Genomic DNA, 18650 nt, shown 5'->3' with positions numbered 1-18650 from the left:
ACAAGAAAGAAAAACAAAACTAAGAAGGACATCACCCAGCTGCCACTAGGTGAATACGACTACCACAGTGGCATCCTTTATTTCATGTGTGATTTTTGTTAGGCGGAAAATCAGTAATGGTCCAGGTTGGTTGGTAATTGTTCGTAATCTTAAGTGGCTTTGTTTGGGTAAATTAAAATGCATGAATGGTTTTTGTTGTTTCTTATCAATGTTGATTTTTTTTGTTCTTTATTCAATGACTGTTTTTTCTCAGCATCTGTACGAATGTCTGTATATATATTTACAATAACAAATTACATTTAGAATTAATAATACACGTTACATATATATGGTAACCTATATGACGGCACACCCATTGGGCCTATCGTCATCGACTAAAAATAACATTAATTTGTATTTAGGCACAATTTGTTTATGACTTATTACAGTTACAATTACACTTATTACCTTTAGAATATCGATTGATTTATAATTTACTACAACTAAGTTCATTGCTACAAAAATACTTTTATTTTTTTTTAATAAATTCTTGAGAGGTACAAACGATTGTGATTGGTGGTTGTGTACGAGGGAGTGAGTATTCACATGAAATCCTCTTGGTCTTCTTAAACGCTACAAAACAATGACTAAATGTTTGTTTCTTCATTATCATAGACTAAGAACATTTGATAATAAATAATATATTCATTTTTTTAAGAAATACATATGAAAAAATAAAATAATAATAAAAACTCCATGAGTATCCTTGTATCATCACATGGGATGCTGGACCAAGTGATGAGAATGCGCATGGTGAGCTGTTGTTTGCTGCATCAGATGATTAGCTGCTTGAGCGGCATGACCCCACATGGATATATTTTGGGGTGGTAATTCGGCGACTTTGTGTTTAAGTGATGCTGGTTCTTCGATTTCACCACGTTTCGATTTGTAACGACGATTTTGAAACCAAATTTTCACTTGTGTTGGCGATAGATTGAGTTTCTGGGCTATGGCTTCACGCTCTGCTCCGGTGAGATATTTCTTCATGCGAAATCTACATTCGAGCTCAAGCACCTGGGCCTGAGAGAAAAGAACACGAGGTTTACGTTTCGATCGGGGTTTGCCATTTTTCCTTAGTTCAGATTTGGATGAAGTCACCTGTGAAATATCTTCTGAAATAAAGAAAATGTAAAAATATTATAGAGAGGAATTAGTTATGAAGACAGCTAATGTTTATAAAGGTTATTAATATTTGATGATGCAAGCTTATATACACCGGAAAATATATTGCCCTCGGAATAAATATGCATCGTGCTCACATTAGGGATGTGATTTTTCCGGAATGTTGAACACGTATTTCTCTGCTTGACCAAAGGCCTATAAACTATTCATTTTTGGAGTTTCTATATTTATTACATTCGAAATATATATTTTTGTTTAATCTTTAATTTCAATATTTGTTTCTTTTTTGAGATTGAAAAACATTCAAAAATGTTGAAGTGTTTAAAGACTTGGTTTTGGCAGATGGGCATAATTTTTACTTGAAATCGAGTTTAAATTTATAATTTTTCGTACTGGTTGATTATGTTTTTAGCAAAGTAGTTAAGAGATCAGAGTAGGATTTTTGTGTGATAAGATTTGTGTGGCTTGGAATTCAGGTTTCGATTTTTGTCTCACGGATAATAATTTTCAATAATGAATTTACCATGTGGTATCACAATAGACTGACCATGTGGTATCACAATAGACTGAAAAGTCTAAGTGATCCTGAAATATTGGGCTGCCACTATACCTAACCATTATTTCTGTAAAATACTTGTGCAGTGACCGTTGTCTTATCCACTTTATACAAAAACAAGCTTATAATTAACCAAATCGATTTTAATGTTTTTCAAATCAACAATCGATTTTTCTTGGTGGCCAAAATCAGCTATTCGTCTTTTAATTTTGTGAAAATAGAAAAATCGCAACATAGAAGTAAACAATTCGAAACTTCATAGAGAAGAAAATGCAATGTCAATACTTAGGGAAAATTTCGCTATGAATTTATCAGTAGTAAAATATTAAAGACTTAGTTGTACGAAGTAAATTTAATCATTATCTTCTTAGAAGGGGAACTGATGACATATGTGGAAATCGCAAAAAGCAGTTTTCCCCCATTTGGAAACTAGAAAGCCCTTTTGGATGGGCTTTCACTGTATTCGTATTTCGAATCACATATTTACACTCATTAATTGTAGGTACTTACTTTTTCTACTTAAATCAGCCGTTCGCGCCACCATCGACGCTTGATCGTATAGAGCTCCAGCAGCAAGACCTGTTGAGATATTCCTTAAGGAATTCGAATTGTTAGCCGTTTCCATTAGACTGTGTAGCGATGTTGGGGCGGGATTAACCGGTGATTTCTTTTGACCCGACGAAGGTGTATTCAAATCGACCTCCGTCGAACTGTTGAGATCCAGTGTGGGCGAGGGAGTCACATAGGGTGTTGGCACATATTCACTTTTCACACTACTCGACTGAGTCAAATCAATGTGGGCCATGTGTGGAGGTAGTGCCGTCGAAATATTTTGTCCTCCATGATGGCTATTAAACGGTTCCGAACTATAATTGGGGTACTGGTGATAGATTGACTGGGCGGTTTGGGCAGGATAACCAGGCGGTTGATATGTGGCTGTTGGTGGTACATAGTATTGATGGGCCGCGGCAGCGGCGGCAGCAGCCGCTGAATTATATCCCTGATAACTTTGATGGTGATGGGACGAGGATGCCGCAATGGCGGCAACTGCCGTTGCAGCACTTTGGTGCGTATGCGTGGCATGTGTGATTAGAGGCGTTGTGTTGTAGTCCTGATAACTAGAATAAAATTGGGCCGGTGATGGACCTCCAGCCGTAGGCGGTAGGTGATGACCATGTGGCACCATGGGTGACAATGTATGGGCGGGATCGTAGCCACGGGTATCGTAGTCATTCGAATATCCAGAGTTCGCTTGTAATGGGCTGTAAATACAAAAACAAACACAAATTGTAATTAGAATCAAATGAAAAAGTCCACAACCAATATATATTTCCCAATTTACTGAGGAAATTAACCCGCTGCGAACATATGTCGGTAGTCCCTAAGCGCCCACACATGTCTAACAGCACAATCTCTGCACTGCATGGTATGGGCAGCCAAATATGAAAGTCTTGCGAAATTTTTTGTCATTTGTGTCGCAGTGCTGCGATCTCTGTTTGGATGCTTACTCGGACATCATTTCACGCTTCATTAAGGGGTTTTGTCTTCTGAAAGATATTAACTCACTCACAACAGGGCGGATGACAATGAAAGTTGGGAAAAATTAACAGCACCAAGGCGCAGGCGCGCAAGTTACCGTACACACATGTGTGTCTGCCTATGAATGGAGAGTACTGAGCATGTGAGCATTCAGCGTTCCGTCTTTGGTTACAACAACAACCAAACTGGTCATCTCTAACCAAATAACGTTTTCGACTACCTTCGTTGGGTGTTCAATGTTATTTCTAGTTTGATTTACCCATGCATATGTGAATATTGACTGAATGAGCGTCGGTTGGTCCGTCTGTCCACCCGTCTGTCAAACGCTTCGCTTGTCACTCTGTGCGAGTGTGTTTGTGTATTATTTTCATTATTATTATTTTTTTTATTTTTTTTTTTCTTCCAAAAGATCAGCAGAAACAAAAATTATTATAATTCTCCCATAATGATTTGACAAAAATGAAAAGTAAACATTCACAAAATCCAAAACCCAAAAATAAACGTTTATGGCACAAAATGATCTTGGACGCCTGTTGTCGTTGTCGTCACATTCTCAGTTGTCGATGTATCTTTTTTTTTGTTTTGTTTGGTTTTTGGTCTCCGATTCTTTCCAGTTTTTAACTCTTGTTGGCTACGTTTGACTGACGTCCTTTCTCCTGCTTGTTAGCATTCTGTCAATGTAATTACAGTGGAATCTAAATCAATGTGAAATTGAATCAAACATCATCTTTCTTTTTGGATGAATCTTCTATATTGAAACCTTCACCACACTCCTTTTATTTATACATCAAAATGGGGCTATGAAATGTTGACCAAAATATATTTAAATTTAGCTTATAATAAATAATAACTTAATTTCAATATGATTGAAATACTGGACGCAAAAATATATGATTTGGCAGCGAAACGGGTGTAATAAAAGAATGAAATGGGCTCAAATGACAACCAAACATATATGGTATTATTCAAATATGGATGGTAACCAAGAATTGTGGGGACCTAGTCGTCTGAGAAACGAGGAAATTATATAATTTAAAAATAGGTTTTTTGTGATTTTCTTGGCACTCATTCAATGATTTACAGTGGTGTGTACGATATTTTTAAACTTTATTTTTTTTTTTTGTAGGATTTTATATTTTCCTATATTTATTTTTATTTATAGTCTTTCAGTATTTCTAATCAAACTTGAACTTAATTTTTATAATTATAAAATCTAAATCTTAAAATTTTATTTTAGATAAAATAAAATAAATTAGAAATAAACTTTACACCACTTGTCATAAACTAATGATTATTTTCTCCTACATAAAATAACAACAAAAGGTAATTTCATTTGCCTTAAACTCGTTTTTTTATGTATAGCATTTAGTCTTTCCTCTGTAGACATTATAACATGTGTGCATAACTTTTGTGGTTTCCCTTGTTACCCGGACGAAGAACTGCTTGATCAATATCATCAGTAGGTTACGGAAAAGTGTAGAGTTCCATAGTACAATCCCATCGAAAATTGAACACAACGATTCTTTTACAGGATTTTGAGGAGAGTGATCAAAAACCCAGTTTTTTTGAAAGTCGGGTTTTCTCGGATCTAAAAACCCGGATCATTTTTTAAAAGCGGCGGGCGGTGTTTTAAAAATTTAATAACCGGTCCAACCGGGGTTTCCCAAAAGTAGTAAAATCGCTTAATTTAATATAAATTAGTGAAAAATACTTCAATGTTTTAATGTAAAAATCAAATCCCTTGAGGTATCCATACCGTGGATAAACATTAAAATGTTGGATTGTTTTATTTTTGGGTTTCATTTGCTTTTTGTGAATATTTCTGAAATGTTATTAATATAAGATGGTTCAAAATCGACAACTAAAAATTTTCTTATACATACTGCATTTGGCTTTCGATTTCATTTTGTTGTTTTTCAAAATATTCACAAACAGAGCTCATTTTCTACAGAAAGGTACACCAAATTAAGTCGAATTATAATAACGTAAGAAATGTCATAGATTTTGTTGACAAAATATACGCTCCTAATTAAACAAGCACGAAACCAACGTATTTTATTCGAGATCTTGGACGAATACTATGTTGGAAGTGTTCAGAAACGAGTTGGAAGTGCGCAGAAAACACTTTCGGGATGTTTTCTTATTTCAGTTTACGTTGAAAATAAAAAACCGAAAACCGGTTTTTATAATATTAAAAACACCGGTTCTACCGGTCCACTAAAAATGGGATTTCATACGAAACCGACAATCGGTGCAAAATGAAAAACCGGTTTTCACCGACCGATTTTGATCACTCTAATTTTGAAACAATGTAATCTTATTTTTTTTTTTTTTTTTAATTTTCGTGCTACGTACATCTTTCTCACTTTCACATCATTAATTAAGCTCACCACTTCCTCTCATCTTATGTATTTCTTTTAATTTTCTTTTAATCTTACCTCGAACCAAGGACCGTTTTGGAAGACAATGTATTCATCAGCACATCAGTGTGTGATGAACATACAAGCACATACAAAGAAACTTAATTTAAAGAAATAGAACAACTGCTGCCTTTGTGGCAAACGATGAATCAATTATAACATTTGGGTAGAACAAAAGCAGAAATAATATGCGCACGGGATTTTGAATAGGTATCGTGATTTTCGAACGTCCCTTTTTTATACATAGGTGTATTGCTCCAAAAATTTTAACTGAGTTCAAGAATTTTGAAAGTAATAAAAAGTAATAATTTTTGTATTAATTCTGACCTAAAGACGTGACTTCTTTTAGTTGGTTTATAACTTCTTTCTTCTTCTTTTAGTACGAGGTTTATAAAAAGGCTTATTTTCGATGATTCAAAGCAATAAAAACCTTCGGGAATCTATAGACTATAGACGGACGGACGGACGGACAGACGGACATGGTTATATCGACTCAGGGACCCACCCTGGGCATTATTGCCAAAGACACCATGTGTCTATCTCGTCTCCTTCTGGGTGTTACAAACATATGCGCTAACTTATAATACCCTGTTCCACAGTGTGGCGCAGGGTATAAAAATCACAATGGACCTATATTGGTCTAAGTGGACATAAATTCAACACAAAATTGATGTCATCCTCTACAACCCAACTTAAGAAAATGTTTATACGATTCCCAAAAAATAGTAAGAATAAACTATGAGAGAGTGTAATCACGAAATTACACCCTCTCATAGAAGGGTGTAATTTCGTGAGTTGTAGTTATAAAGTACATCACACCGAAAGAATTTTCTTCGTAAAAAGAACGAAAAATTTCGTTAAAAGTACGAAATTTGTCATTGTTTTACAACCAAAGAAACTTTTCATTAAAAGTACGAAATATTTCGTACTTTTTACGAAGAAAAGTTCTTCCAAAATTTTCGTAGTTTGTAAGAAAAAAATTCGTACTTTTTATGAAGAATCTTCGTACTTTTTATGAAAAATCTTCGTACTTTTTATGAAACAATTTCGTTCTTTTTATGAAAATGTTTCATACTTTTTATGAAAAATTTTCGTAGTTTTTATGAAAAATGTTCGTACTTTTTTCTGAAAAATGTTCGAACTTTTAGAAAAAAAATTTATAGTCGAAAGTGCATTTGGTTGTAGTTGCAAGTGTGAAAAATGACATCACTACTTTACATCTTAAGTTTTTGAATAATTTTTAGTTTTATTGCTACACTTTTATTCATAGCGCGCTATCACCCAAATGAGAAGTAGCATAGACTTGCATAAAAAATAGAATAAAGGAATACACTCAAGCACATTATAAAAGACAATTTAATGCCTAGAACGGAAATGTTACAACTTCAATGAAACTTCTTCGTTATTTCAAAGAAAATGTTTCGTACTTTTTATGAAGAAATTTTAACGCAGAATGTTTCGTAAAATAACGAAGAGAATTCTTTCGGTGTACCTAACCTATCCTAATATTTCTTATAACTTCAAATTTACTTTAATGTTTAATGAAGATTTGAAATATATTTGCCTCTTAAAACTTTAACACAATGATCATTCGTTTACGTCATTCATACAGTATACACACAAAAAAAATTTCTGATTCAATCACGAAATTAATTGATCCAATTAATTTTTAATTGAAATGTCTTCAATCACAGAAATGATAGTATCAATTAAGAAATTAATTGAAGGTCAATTAAAAAATTAATTGATACTATTAATTTTCGTGATTGATTTTTGTTTCAATTAAAAAAAAATTGTTGATTCAATTAAATGTTTAATTAAATATTTTTTAAAACTCAATTAAAATTTTAATTGGAAAATTTTTCGTGAAATTTTTTTCTGTGTAGATGCGCGAAAGGTAGTGCTGTTTTCCTTCATACCAATAACAATATTGCTCACTTCTGAGCAATATTGTTATTGAAATGAGCAATTAGCAATAAAAACCTTCGGGAATCTATAGACTATAGACGGACGGACGGACGGACAGACGGACATGGTTATATCGACTCAGGGACCCACCCTGGGCATTATTGCCAAAGACACCATGTGTCTATCTCGTCTCCTTCTGGGTGTTACAAACATATGCGCTAACTTATAATACCCTGTTCCACAGTGTGGCGCAGGGTATAAAAATCACAATGGACCTATATTGGTCTAAGTGGACATAAATTCAACACAAAATTGATGTCATCCTCTACAACCCAACTTAAGAAAATGTTTATACGATTCCCAAAAAATAGTAAGAATAAACTATGAGAGAGTGTAATCACGAAATTACACCCTCTCATAGAAGGGTGTAATTTCGTGAGTTGTAGTTATAAAGTACATCACACCGAAAGAATTTTCTTCGTAAAAAGAACGAAAAATTTCGTTAAAAGTACGAAATTTGTCATTGTTTTACAACCAAAGAAACTTTTCATTAAAAGTACGAAATATTTCGTACTTTTTACGAAGAAAAGTTCTTCCAAAATTTTCGTAGTTTGTAAGAAAAAAATTCGTACTTTTTATGAAGAATCTTCGTACTTTTTATGAAAAATCTTCGTACTTTTTATGAAACAATTTCGTTCTTTTTATGAAAATGTTTCATACTTTTTATGAAAAATTTTCGTAGTTTTTATGAAAAATGTTCGTACTTTTTTCTGAAAAATGTTCGAACTTTTAGAAAAAAAATTTATAGTCGAAAGTGCATTTGGTTGTAGTTGCAAGTGTGAAAAATGACATCACTACTTTACATCTTAAGTTTTTGAATAATTTTTAGTTTTATTGCTACACTTTTATTCATAGCGTGCTATCACCCAAATGAGAAGTAGCATAGACTTGCATAAAAAATAGAATAAAGGAATACACTCAAGCACATTATAAAAGACAATTTAATGCCTAGAACGGAAATGTTACAACTTCAATGAAACTTCTTCGTTATTTCAAAGAAAATGTTTCGTACTTTTTATGAAGAAATTTTAACGCAGAATGTTTCGTAAAATAACGAAGAGAATTCTTTCGGTGTACCTAACCTATCCTAATATTTCTTATAACTTCAAATTTACTTTAATGTTTAATGAAGATTTGAAATATATTTGCCTCTTAAAACTTTAACACAATGATCATTCGTTTACGTCATTCATACAGTATACACACAAAAAAAATTTCTGATTCAATCACGAAATTAATTGATCCAATTAATTTTTAATTGAAATGTCTTCAATCACAGAAATGATAGTATCAATTAAGAAATTAATTGAAGGTCAATTAAAAAATTAATTGATACTATTAATTTTCGTGATTGATTTTTGTTTCAATTAAAAAAAAATTGTTGATTCAATTAAATGTTTAATTAAATATTTTTTAAAACTCAATTAAAATTTTAATTGGAAAATTTTTCGTGAAATTTTTTTCTGTGTAGATGCGCGAAAGGTAGTGCTGTTTTCCTTCATACCAATAACAATATTGCTCACTTCTGAGCAATATTGTTATTGAAATGAGCAATTATATCAGCGCTATGTTTAAGCTGCTATAAATCGGGACATCGCCCACAAAAACAGTTGGTACTGCCTCTCTCCTTACAATCCTGCTGAAATAGTGCTCCATTTTTTGTTGGGATGTTCATCGTTAATTCTTGTCAATACATTTTTGCACTAGTTATCTGAAGACTTGGAAAATATCAACTTAAGAAGGCTGATAATATTTTTGGAAAGACCGTAAAAGATTATAATCGGATGACTTCAACCTATCCTAACCTTCACATTCGTACAATCAAACCCCACTGTGCAATGGTACAAGTGAGAGCACCAGATATCCAACACTATGATGAAGTAGATGTAAAAGAAGCTGCATATACGATAGTTGGCCTGTCATCATGTTTTTATAGGATTTCTCATCATTCGGGTTATTTTGAATATTTATTCAAGCAAAAAATAAACGTATTTGTACGAGGTTTCCGTACGAGGTTCTCTGTCCGTCCATCATTCTGTTTGTCAATTCGCTTGTCTGCCTGACTATAGCCCGTCATCAGTATGACTGGTTTGGTGTACTATGGTTAGATTTGGCTTGGTGTAAAGCAAATATTATTTTCTTAGGAATTATTCGTGTTGCTAGTTCGTTTGGCCAAGCAGCAGCAGTGCTCCGTCCGTCCAACTATCTAATGTCGTTTGTTAATACACGTTAGAAAAGGCGTTATTATTATATTATGAGTAAATAATGGTGCGTTCAATTGACGAGCGGACGGACGCATAGATGGATAGGCACAATACAAAACAGCAAAATTAAAGACAACAAAAAAAACAAAACTTCGTAGAGGCACATACAAAAGAAAAGTAACAAGATCATCTGGATTTGAGTTTGAAACGAAACTATTACTGACCATGTTGACGGCGGCGACGGCGGCCATGGTGTTACCTACTACCATATATTTGCTGCCGCACTATTTGGTTGGAAGAGTTGGTGTTAGTGGTGGCTGCTGGCTTACCATTGGATAAATATTAACTTTTCAACAAGATTTATGACGAAAAACAACACAAAAATGATCGGTCACTCCGCTCCATGGTCGGATGTATGATGGGCTAAAGCTGTCCATATATTTTTCTGTTTTTTTTTCCTTTTGTTTCCCATTAATTTCTGGGAGGTAGTTTGTTAAATGTTTTATATATAATTATTATATGCATGTACAACAAAAAGGCTCGAAATATATGCGAGACACATACAACCAAGCCAACATTTAAATATCAACAATAATGGTGATGAGGATGCTTATGCTGATGACGATGATATGCCGATATTGTCTGCAGACAATGGCGTCTTGTCATCGTGGCCCTTTTTGTACTGTAAGATTTTGTGACGCAGAAATTTCAGTATAAATTTCCTAGAAATCTATCGTGGGTCTTCTCATCAAAACATAATTTCATCTACAATACGAATAGAAAGAAGGTCTTGGACCATTTTTACACCTAAAATACTTTTTTATGTTGGTTTCGTTTTTTGTTTTAATTGTACAAATATACAAATTGGATTTGTTATGAAAACACTAAATGTTCCCAATAGCCCATCTGTTTAACTCCAATATTCTTTACAAAACTATAGCTCATAATCTATGGATTAGTGGATTAGAGTATTTTCGTGAAATATACATTTAAAAAGTTTACTTGGATCCAAAATTGCGTTTTTTTTTTCAAAATTATCAACGAAAATTCCAATGATGGACTTTTTTCTACGACAGTTTATTTTATTTTCTCGCTTCATTGACGAGGAATCAGTACGAAATTAATTAAAGTGGAGATGAAATCTTTATAACTGGGAAAGCCTTTTTTTCAAAACAATCTGAGAAAAATTTCTTGATTTTAATTAATTTTTTATTTGTATTAGATTTGCAATGTAAAATAATTAGTATTTCTTGGAACAAAAAAATAATTTTCTTAAAGAACAAAGAATGAAATTGTCATTGAGATTGAGATTGAGCTGAATAACGAAAAGTTCGTACTATTAATGATATTTTCGTTGCCTTAACGAAAATGTAACAGTATATCAATGTGAAGTTTCGTACAAAAATTAGTAAATGTTCAGTGCAAAACTTTCTGTGAACCACGGGATATTTTTTAAATTCGCACTGTATCGCACTATATTGAAGATCGGTCTGTGGTCTCTCAATACGAAATCAAGAATTTCTGTCAATCCTCTTTTACACTAATTACGGAGAATTGCGGTAAGGATACATTTAATACACACCCAGAGAAATGGTTGGTTGCAATTCGATAATTACAATGAGGAAATGATGTCAGTAACTTATTTTTTGTTACAAGAACAATGTTTTGATTATTTTCCCCATTATACATCCAACACAACCATAAAAAAGTTCACAGGATCAAAACGAAATTCCCATAACCATTCAATTGGTTACAATAACCAATGCCGATAAATTTGCTTTTATGCTGCATAAAATTGTTGAGCTAACCACCAGCATAGTGAGATCTACATCATGGGAATCAACAAATGGCTGGTACAACCAAAAGTTGAGTATACTAATAGAATCTTAGTTCAATTATAGGACGGGCGTAAGGTAGTTGTTGCAACAAATAAATATTTATATCAACATCGACATGGTAAATGGTATGACGCTACAAAATTTGCAAAAAGGGTAACAGCATTTACTTGATAATAGTCCGCAATACATTGAATAAAGTTTATCCCAAAGAAGTTGTCTTCAGGTAAGTATCGCACCGATTTATAAAAAAAGGAATATTACAAAAGTTTCCATAAAAATTGCAGGCTTCATACACCAACAAACACAAATACTTTTTACGGCAAGCGAGCTTTTTTATTGTATTAAGAATACAGGACGAGTCTAAGTCGATTTGTATTTATATCTAGAGGCTTAAGGAAGAAATTTCTGGCAAGTATATATTAAATTAGGTTCTGTAGTCCGACCACATAATTGCAACCTAATAATAAACAAACATTATCTATAAAAAATTGTAAATTGTAATGTAAATTGATCTCACATATATGTAGATCAAAAGTCTTTGTTGTTAGCACCTTTTGTATTTATTTTCGTAGTTTATTATGATTGTAAATCTTGTAATAAATCTCAATATAGTCTGCCCATTCATTTGATATTGGAATTTGGTTAGGATAATAGTAAATAAAATCGAGGGCGGTTGCACCAACAAACAAAACAATTAATATGAAATTGCGACAACCAATGCAAAGTTGATCCAACATACTGCCATGTAGTTACAATTGACAAATGTTAGTTGTGCTGACAGATATCATTGATAGTTGATGGAACCACCTGCTTTCGGTTGGCAAATAATTCGGTTGAGGCAACGAATTTGTTTTCTGGGTGCACTATTTTAAATTTGACTTTTGCGTACTTGATACTAAGAAACAAATTTGAATGAAATAGTTTTTCATCTGCCTTTCATTAAAGGGAGCCACCGTGGTGCAACGGTTAGCATGCCCGCCTTGCATACACAAAGTAGTGGGTTCGATTCCTGCTTCGACCGAACACACAAAAAAAGTTTTTCAGTGGTGGATTATCCCACCTCAGTAATGCTGGTGAAATTTCTGAGTGTTTCAAAGCTTCTCTAAGTGGTTTTAATGCAATGTGTAAAGCCGTTCGGACTCGGCTATAAAAAGGAGATCCCTTGTCATTGAACTTAACATGGAATCGGGCAGCACTCACTGATAAGAGAGAAGTTCGCCACTGTGGTATCACAATGGTCTGAATAGTCTAAGTGGGTCTGATACAACAGGCTGCCACCTAACCTAACCTAACCTAAAGTTCATTCAAAAGTGTTAACCCATTCCCGGTCATTGTACTCGCTTGAGTACAGAAAATTCGCAAAATTTAATATCGCAGAACTTTGTTTATAAATGAAATTAGGCAACGTTTCTTTTTGTTTTTTATGTTTTTTGTTTTTTATATTTTTTAACTGAAGTTAAGTGTAAATATATAAATCAATTTAAATTTGTTTGTTTTTTTTTTGTTTTTTTGTATTTTAAATGGTATTGGCGTGTAATTGGTTAAGAACAACTTCAAATTCCTAATTCAGACTCAATTTCTAGTAGAAACTAAGTAAACACTTCATTCTTATAAATTATCGAAAGACATCTCCTATTTTTTAATATAATACCATCGAATTTAAGGACGATTTCAAAAAAATTAAGATTTAGATTTTGTTAGGACATTTCGTTAATATAACGAAATTTTTTCTATTAATGTATAGGAACGAAACGACCTCATTGGAGAGTTTTTGGACAAGGAAAACAAATTTATATCATAAAGCCGTCTTCTATGCTAAAAAAAATTTTTTGTCCTCACGACAAGAAATTTTTCCCTAATATAACACTATATTACGTGCCCCTTAATATAGTTTACATAAGGTTTAATTATTACTAATTGAATTATTAATTGTTACAAATTAAAAAAAAATCTTTCTTACTATATTTCACATGCTATGTGAATTTAAAAATAAGTAAAAATACATAAACGATTGCCATCATCCCTTGTAGAAGGAAACCAGCGAGCGATTTAAAATTGGTTATGAATACGAAACTGAAGTATGACACTTGAAATATGTTTTGACATTTGAAAAATGTACTTGAGTGAACAAAACTGTGGTTTTTGAAAAAAAAACCTACCTCATGCTTTAGCCGCTCAATTGATTTTTTGTAACAGCCACAGTAGGAAGAGGTAATGGCACATTTTGCTTCATTCGCCATTTGTTGTTGTTTCTCGAAAATGGATGGGAATATTTTTGTGGAGGCCACTCTTCTAGAGGGTCGAAAGTAAAAGTGAAGGAAATAAAATACCTTTCAAACATCATCGTATGAGAAAACGTTAAAAGATGAAGACTAGTTACGCTTAAGCTGACAACTATGGGTAAAAATTAAATAATGCCTCTTTAGTTCCTACCATATTGTTATCAACTTTTTTAATAAAAACAATTTTAATAACTTAATATAAAGTATTTTAATACGCCGAAAAGAGTTTTATATTTATCCCGGACCCATCCCTTGAGTATGAATCAATGAGCACAGCTCGATTCAATGCAAAGATATTATATTGCACCATCATGGCGTAATGTACAGTTGTAAGTGTAATTTTTTATATAATTATATTTACAATAAAATTTATTAAAAAGCTAATTGTATGAAGTTTTCACAATGACAATGCAACAAACAAGAACTACAAATGAAATAATTTATCATCATATTTTCTTTATGTGTAATCATGGTTGCATGGTTGCGATCGTAGCCCTCCCCTCCCCCACTACAATTTAACACTGTTACTATAATTTAACACTGTTCTACTATTCAATTTTTGGGAGTTATGATAACCACATACATGCACGCAGAGAAGGAATATGATCACCTCTAACATGTTTCAAGAACAAAATGGTGATGGTGGCCATGTAACTGTTTTTCGCAAATATGGTTGCTGAAATCAGATACCTAGGTTAGGTTAGGTTTGGTTATGTGGCAGCCCGATGTATCAGACTCACTTAGACTATTCAGTCCATTGGTGAACTTCTCTCTTATCACTGAGTGCTGCCCGATTCCATGTTAAGCTCAATGACAAGGAATCAGATACCTAATTACCGAGACAAAATGGTTGCGACATACATTTTACTTGGTCACCATCCAAAAATAACATTTTGCTTTTGAAACATGTTTGAGGTAATCATATTCCTTCTCTAGGTGTATATTTCCTTCAATGTTCCCAAATTTTATTAATTAAAACTTTCCCACCAATATGAGACATAAGAGGAACAATTTTCTTCCCGATTCTATTTTCATGTAAATGATAAAAGACATCGATCCTAAGGCTGAATATGAACGATGTGCGCCATTGTGTTAGGCACCATATATGCTGAAAAAATACGAATTAATCTTCATAATACGAATGCGCCCAGCAAAAAAATTTGGAAGTTCTTCTCAAGGCACAACTTTAAAATAACTTCCAAAAATGCTCTTCCAAAGATGTTCTTTATTTTAACTACACAGGAAGTTCATTTGAGTCAATTTCTTTATAACTCGCTCTTTTCATATTTTTAATGGGAAATTTATTTTTATGTTTTTGTTTCAAATTGGTTAAAAACAGATTATGAATTAATAAAATGGTACAAATTATATAAATTTAGCCGAAAAAAATGCTAAATCCTTTGTAGAAAAAATTCGAATTTTTGAAAATATTTGATCACAAAAGTGATCAAATATTTTCAAGCGTTATAATGCATTAAAAATCATAAAAATTTTTAAAAATTATTTATTTGTCAAAATATCACAAAATTTCTTAATTCACATCCAAAACACTGAATTCGCTTCACACCTTAAGAAGTGATGCAAATTCAGTGCAGCGTCTGTTGAAATGGTGGAAATCCGTCCTATGACAAGCCCATGTTAAATTCATAGCTTCTGCGTCAATTTGGCACCACTTCCGGATCCAAAAAGAACATTTTCACTACTTTTTTGGCGACGCTTTTTTTGCTGGGCGAATTTTGCATAGCATAGAAGACGCATTTCTTAGATATAAAGTTATTTCCTAGTCCAATAGTTGATACACTTTTCAATGAAGTCGGTTTGTCCTTATAGTTAAGTGATTCGACTTAAAACTGGGTATCATTAAAAAAAAAGTTTTTGTTTGACCAAGATTAACTGAAATTTAATGAAATCGTATTTAAATGTGTTGACTTTTTGTATCTCGACTACAAAGCCAAAAAGCGTTCAAAAAAGGTGATGTTTTTCAATACTTTATTTTAAAGACGTGTTTACTCGAAACAAAACGCTTAATTTAAATTAAAATTTGTTTCCTAGAATCAAGTACGTAAAACTTAATTTTAAAATAGAATTGTGTCTTAAATGTATCCTTACTTGTATTCTCCACTTCATTGGCTGGCAATCAATACAAAAATCATTAGTGTGAAGATAAAATAGTTTTCACGTGTAACATATTCCGAAATATTTCCAGCAGTGTTGATATTAATCATTGTTGAAAAATGTTCTGCTGTCATGCAAAGACTTTAGGATTGAATATTAGGTTAGGTATGACGGCATTCCGTTATCACTTAGACTATTCAGTCCATTTTGGTATAACGGGTGTGGAACTTCTCTCTTACCTTAATGAGTGCTGTCCGATTCTATGTTAAGCTAGTTGACGAGGGACCTTCTTCACATTAAGGTGGGTATTAAGTTCAAGTTTAGCCACTAAAATCGTAATTTTTTCACGATTACTTTTCTTTAATAATCCATTTTGAGGTATACAAACTTTGTGAAAATTTGCTTTGGGCTATTCCCCATCAAGTTATAATAAAATTTGCAACAAATATGTATAATTTTATGCCCTTTTTACTGATTTAGTTTTCACTTTAGTGGCTAAACTCGAACTTAGTACTCACCTTTACGAAGAAAAAAAAAGTGCTTTGCCTTCATTTTGTCTGTACAGAATGCGCATTTTTAAAATGTTACCAGCAACCTAAAAAAATGCTATCATTTCAGCGGGCAGAAAAGAATTCAAGGAAGGAAACAGGGCAATCGCAGCACTCTCGTTTGTTGGCAGTGCTGAAAATGCCCGTAATTTGCCCCTATGCGTGGCGATATTTTCACAACAGAATTCAAAGCCTTTTCGCACTTTTGCCTGTTTTTTTAGAAAAGAACCTAAAAAGTACATTTTCCGGGCAAAATGCAAAAAAATTACGCATTTTTTACAAGAAAAGAAAACGCCATTAGAGAAGCATTGATACACTTAGAAATGTCAAAAGCTTTGCATGCAACGCGGGTATGCTAACAAATGCACGACGGTGGCTCATCGCGGATTAAGTCGGCTCATATAGACTGAAATGTTGCTACCTTCTTGTAATCGGAAGGTATCGCTCAGCGAAAACAAGAAAACAAGAAATTAAATGATACTAATAATTTTTGTGATTGATTTTTAAAACTCAAGTAAGACTTTAAATGGAAAATTTTTTGTGAATTTTTTTTTCTGTGCACATACGAATTTCGAAATATACATCTGGTATATCTAAAGATGAGTATTATAAACTTTTACTTTGAAGAAATATGTCTTTAATATTTGGTTCATAATCTTTGTAAATAGGTCAATATTAGTCAATAGTAAAATACATTTTTCACGAAAATTTTGTAGTCTCATCATAAATTACAATTTACAAGATTTTAACAAAATTTTACTATTGTTAGGAATCCATCATCCATCGATAATCTTTCAACTTAGAAAATCATTAAACTATCTGGAAATCGGTTATATATTTTCCTTGTGTCGATATAACTATTACCACTCACCTTTCCATAGTGCCATATGCCTCGTAGTCTTCGTTTTGATTAACCATATTCAAAATATCCTTAACTGAGAACGGTGTATTGTTCAATGAATCCGCATTTGTGATACTCCCAGGACTCGGTTGATTGTAGTCATAATAACCTTGAGCCACTTGTGATGATTGTTGTTGGTGTTGTAACATTCTGTTTAAAATGCAAATCCAATTTTCTTTTGTTTTTTTTTTTTTTTTTTTTCTTTCACTTTTCACTAATTCTTCTGGTGTAGGACACTAGAGTTTATGGTTTTGTTTTCGTTATTGTTGGTTTGTAACTTTTATGATAATAAAACTAATGATTACAGACAAAATAAAAACACTTGAAATGAAATCACTTAAGACCGGCTCGACCACCAAGGGCCACTTTAGGCATGGGAAGCAATTTTATTGTTTTTCTTTTGTTTTTTGCACTTGCGCGATATCTTCGATTGCTTGACAGATTTAGTCTAATTGTCAACTCTGGATATGGAAACAAGCAAAAGTTAAACGAGGCTTAAGGAAGAAATGTACAAAAAAACACTGAGCGGAAATGTTCGCGAAACCAAATTACGCTATAGGGGAAAATAAGGAGGAAGAAACGGGTCCGTTTTCGAGTGGAACGCCGCGTGCGTGTGTGTGCAATTTGTCAGCACATCTAAATAACTGATTGAGATTCCACAGCAGACGAGTGCTTAGTTAATTAACTGTAAAAGGCAGGCATGTAAACGGCAATGAAACCACCACCAGCAAGCCATCTTAACGACGACCACGACACCATCCACCCTCTCGCACGAACGAACAAACAGACGAATAAGATCTCTAGCATGTGTTTCTCGTTTTTGTACCAATGGTTCGTGCCTTCATTCATTGCGGCCCATGTAGTTAAAGGTGTACGTGTGTATGTGTGGAACAAACTGGTTTGATGAGAAACAAAAATGGCTACCCGATTTGGGAACAACTGGAAATTTAATTTATGGCAGAATTTTATGCGATCAAGAATTATATTCGTTTGTTTGCTTGTACTTGGCAAAGACTGTTGGTATTGAATTAGAGCAACACTGCAACGGGTACCACATCAGCAAAAAACCAACAACATGTAGCTCCTCCCTTTGCAACGTTCGGTTTGTTGAGATATAA

The 18650-nt window shown here is 33.1% G+C and overlaps 1 protein-coding gene across 1 annotated transcript; it reads right to left on the bottom strand.

The window, feature by feature from the left end:
* Positions 1–215: 215 nt before the first annotated feature.
* tin (tinman) lies at positions 216–18283 on the bottom strand. Its single transcript, XM_075288621.1, has 3 exons — positions 17503–18283; positions 2228–2979; positions 216–1151 (listed from the first exon to the last, which is right to left on the bottom strand). Exons 1-3 carry the CDS (start codon positions 17679–17681, stop codon positions 754–756), a joined length of 1329 nt encoding a protein of 442 aa, XP_075144736.1. The 5' UTR covers positions 17682–18283; the 3' UTR covers positions 216–753.
* Between the last annotated feature and the right edge of the window lie 367 nt (positions 18284–18650).

The sequence above is a fragment of the Haematobia irritans genome, chromosome 1 (assembly GCF_050003625.1).
Source record: "Haematobia irritans isolate KBUSLIRL chromosome 1, ASM5000362v1, whole genome shotgun sequence".
Taxonomy (NCBI): Eukaryota; Metazoa; Arthropoda; class Insecta; order Diptera; family Muscidae; genus Haematobia; species Haematobia irritans.
This window is presented reverse-complemented; position numbering and strand designations above follow the sequence as displayed.

Bases quoted from the DNA above. Each gene is read 5' to 3' on its own strand.
- tin (XM_075288621.1), bottom strand. From the start codon at position 17,681: ATGTTACAACACCAACAACAATCATCACAAGTGGCTCAAGGTTATTAT. The intron at 2,980-17,502 runs GTGAGTGGTAAT...TTGTATTTACAG, and splicing joins GCATATGGCACTATGGAAAG to CCCATTACAAGCGAACTCTG. The intron at 1,152-2,227 runs GTAAGTACCTAC...TCTTTATTTCAG, and splicing joins GGCTGATTTAAGTAGAAAAA to AAGATATTTCACAGGTGACT.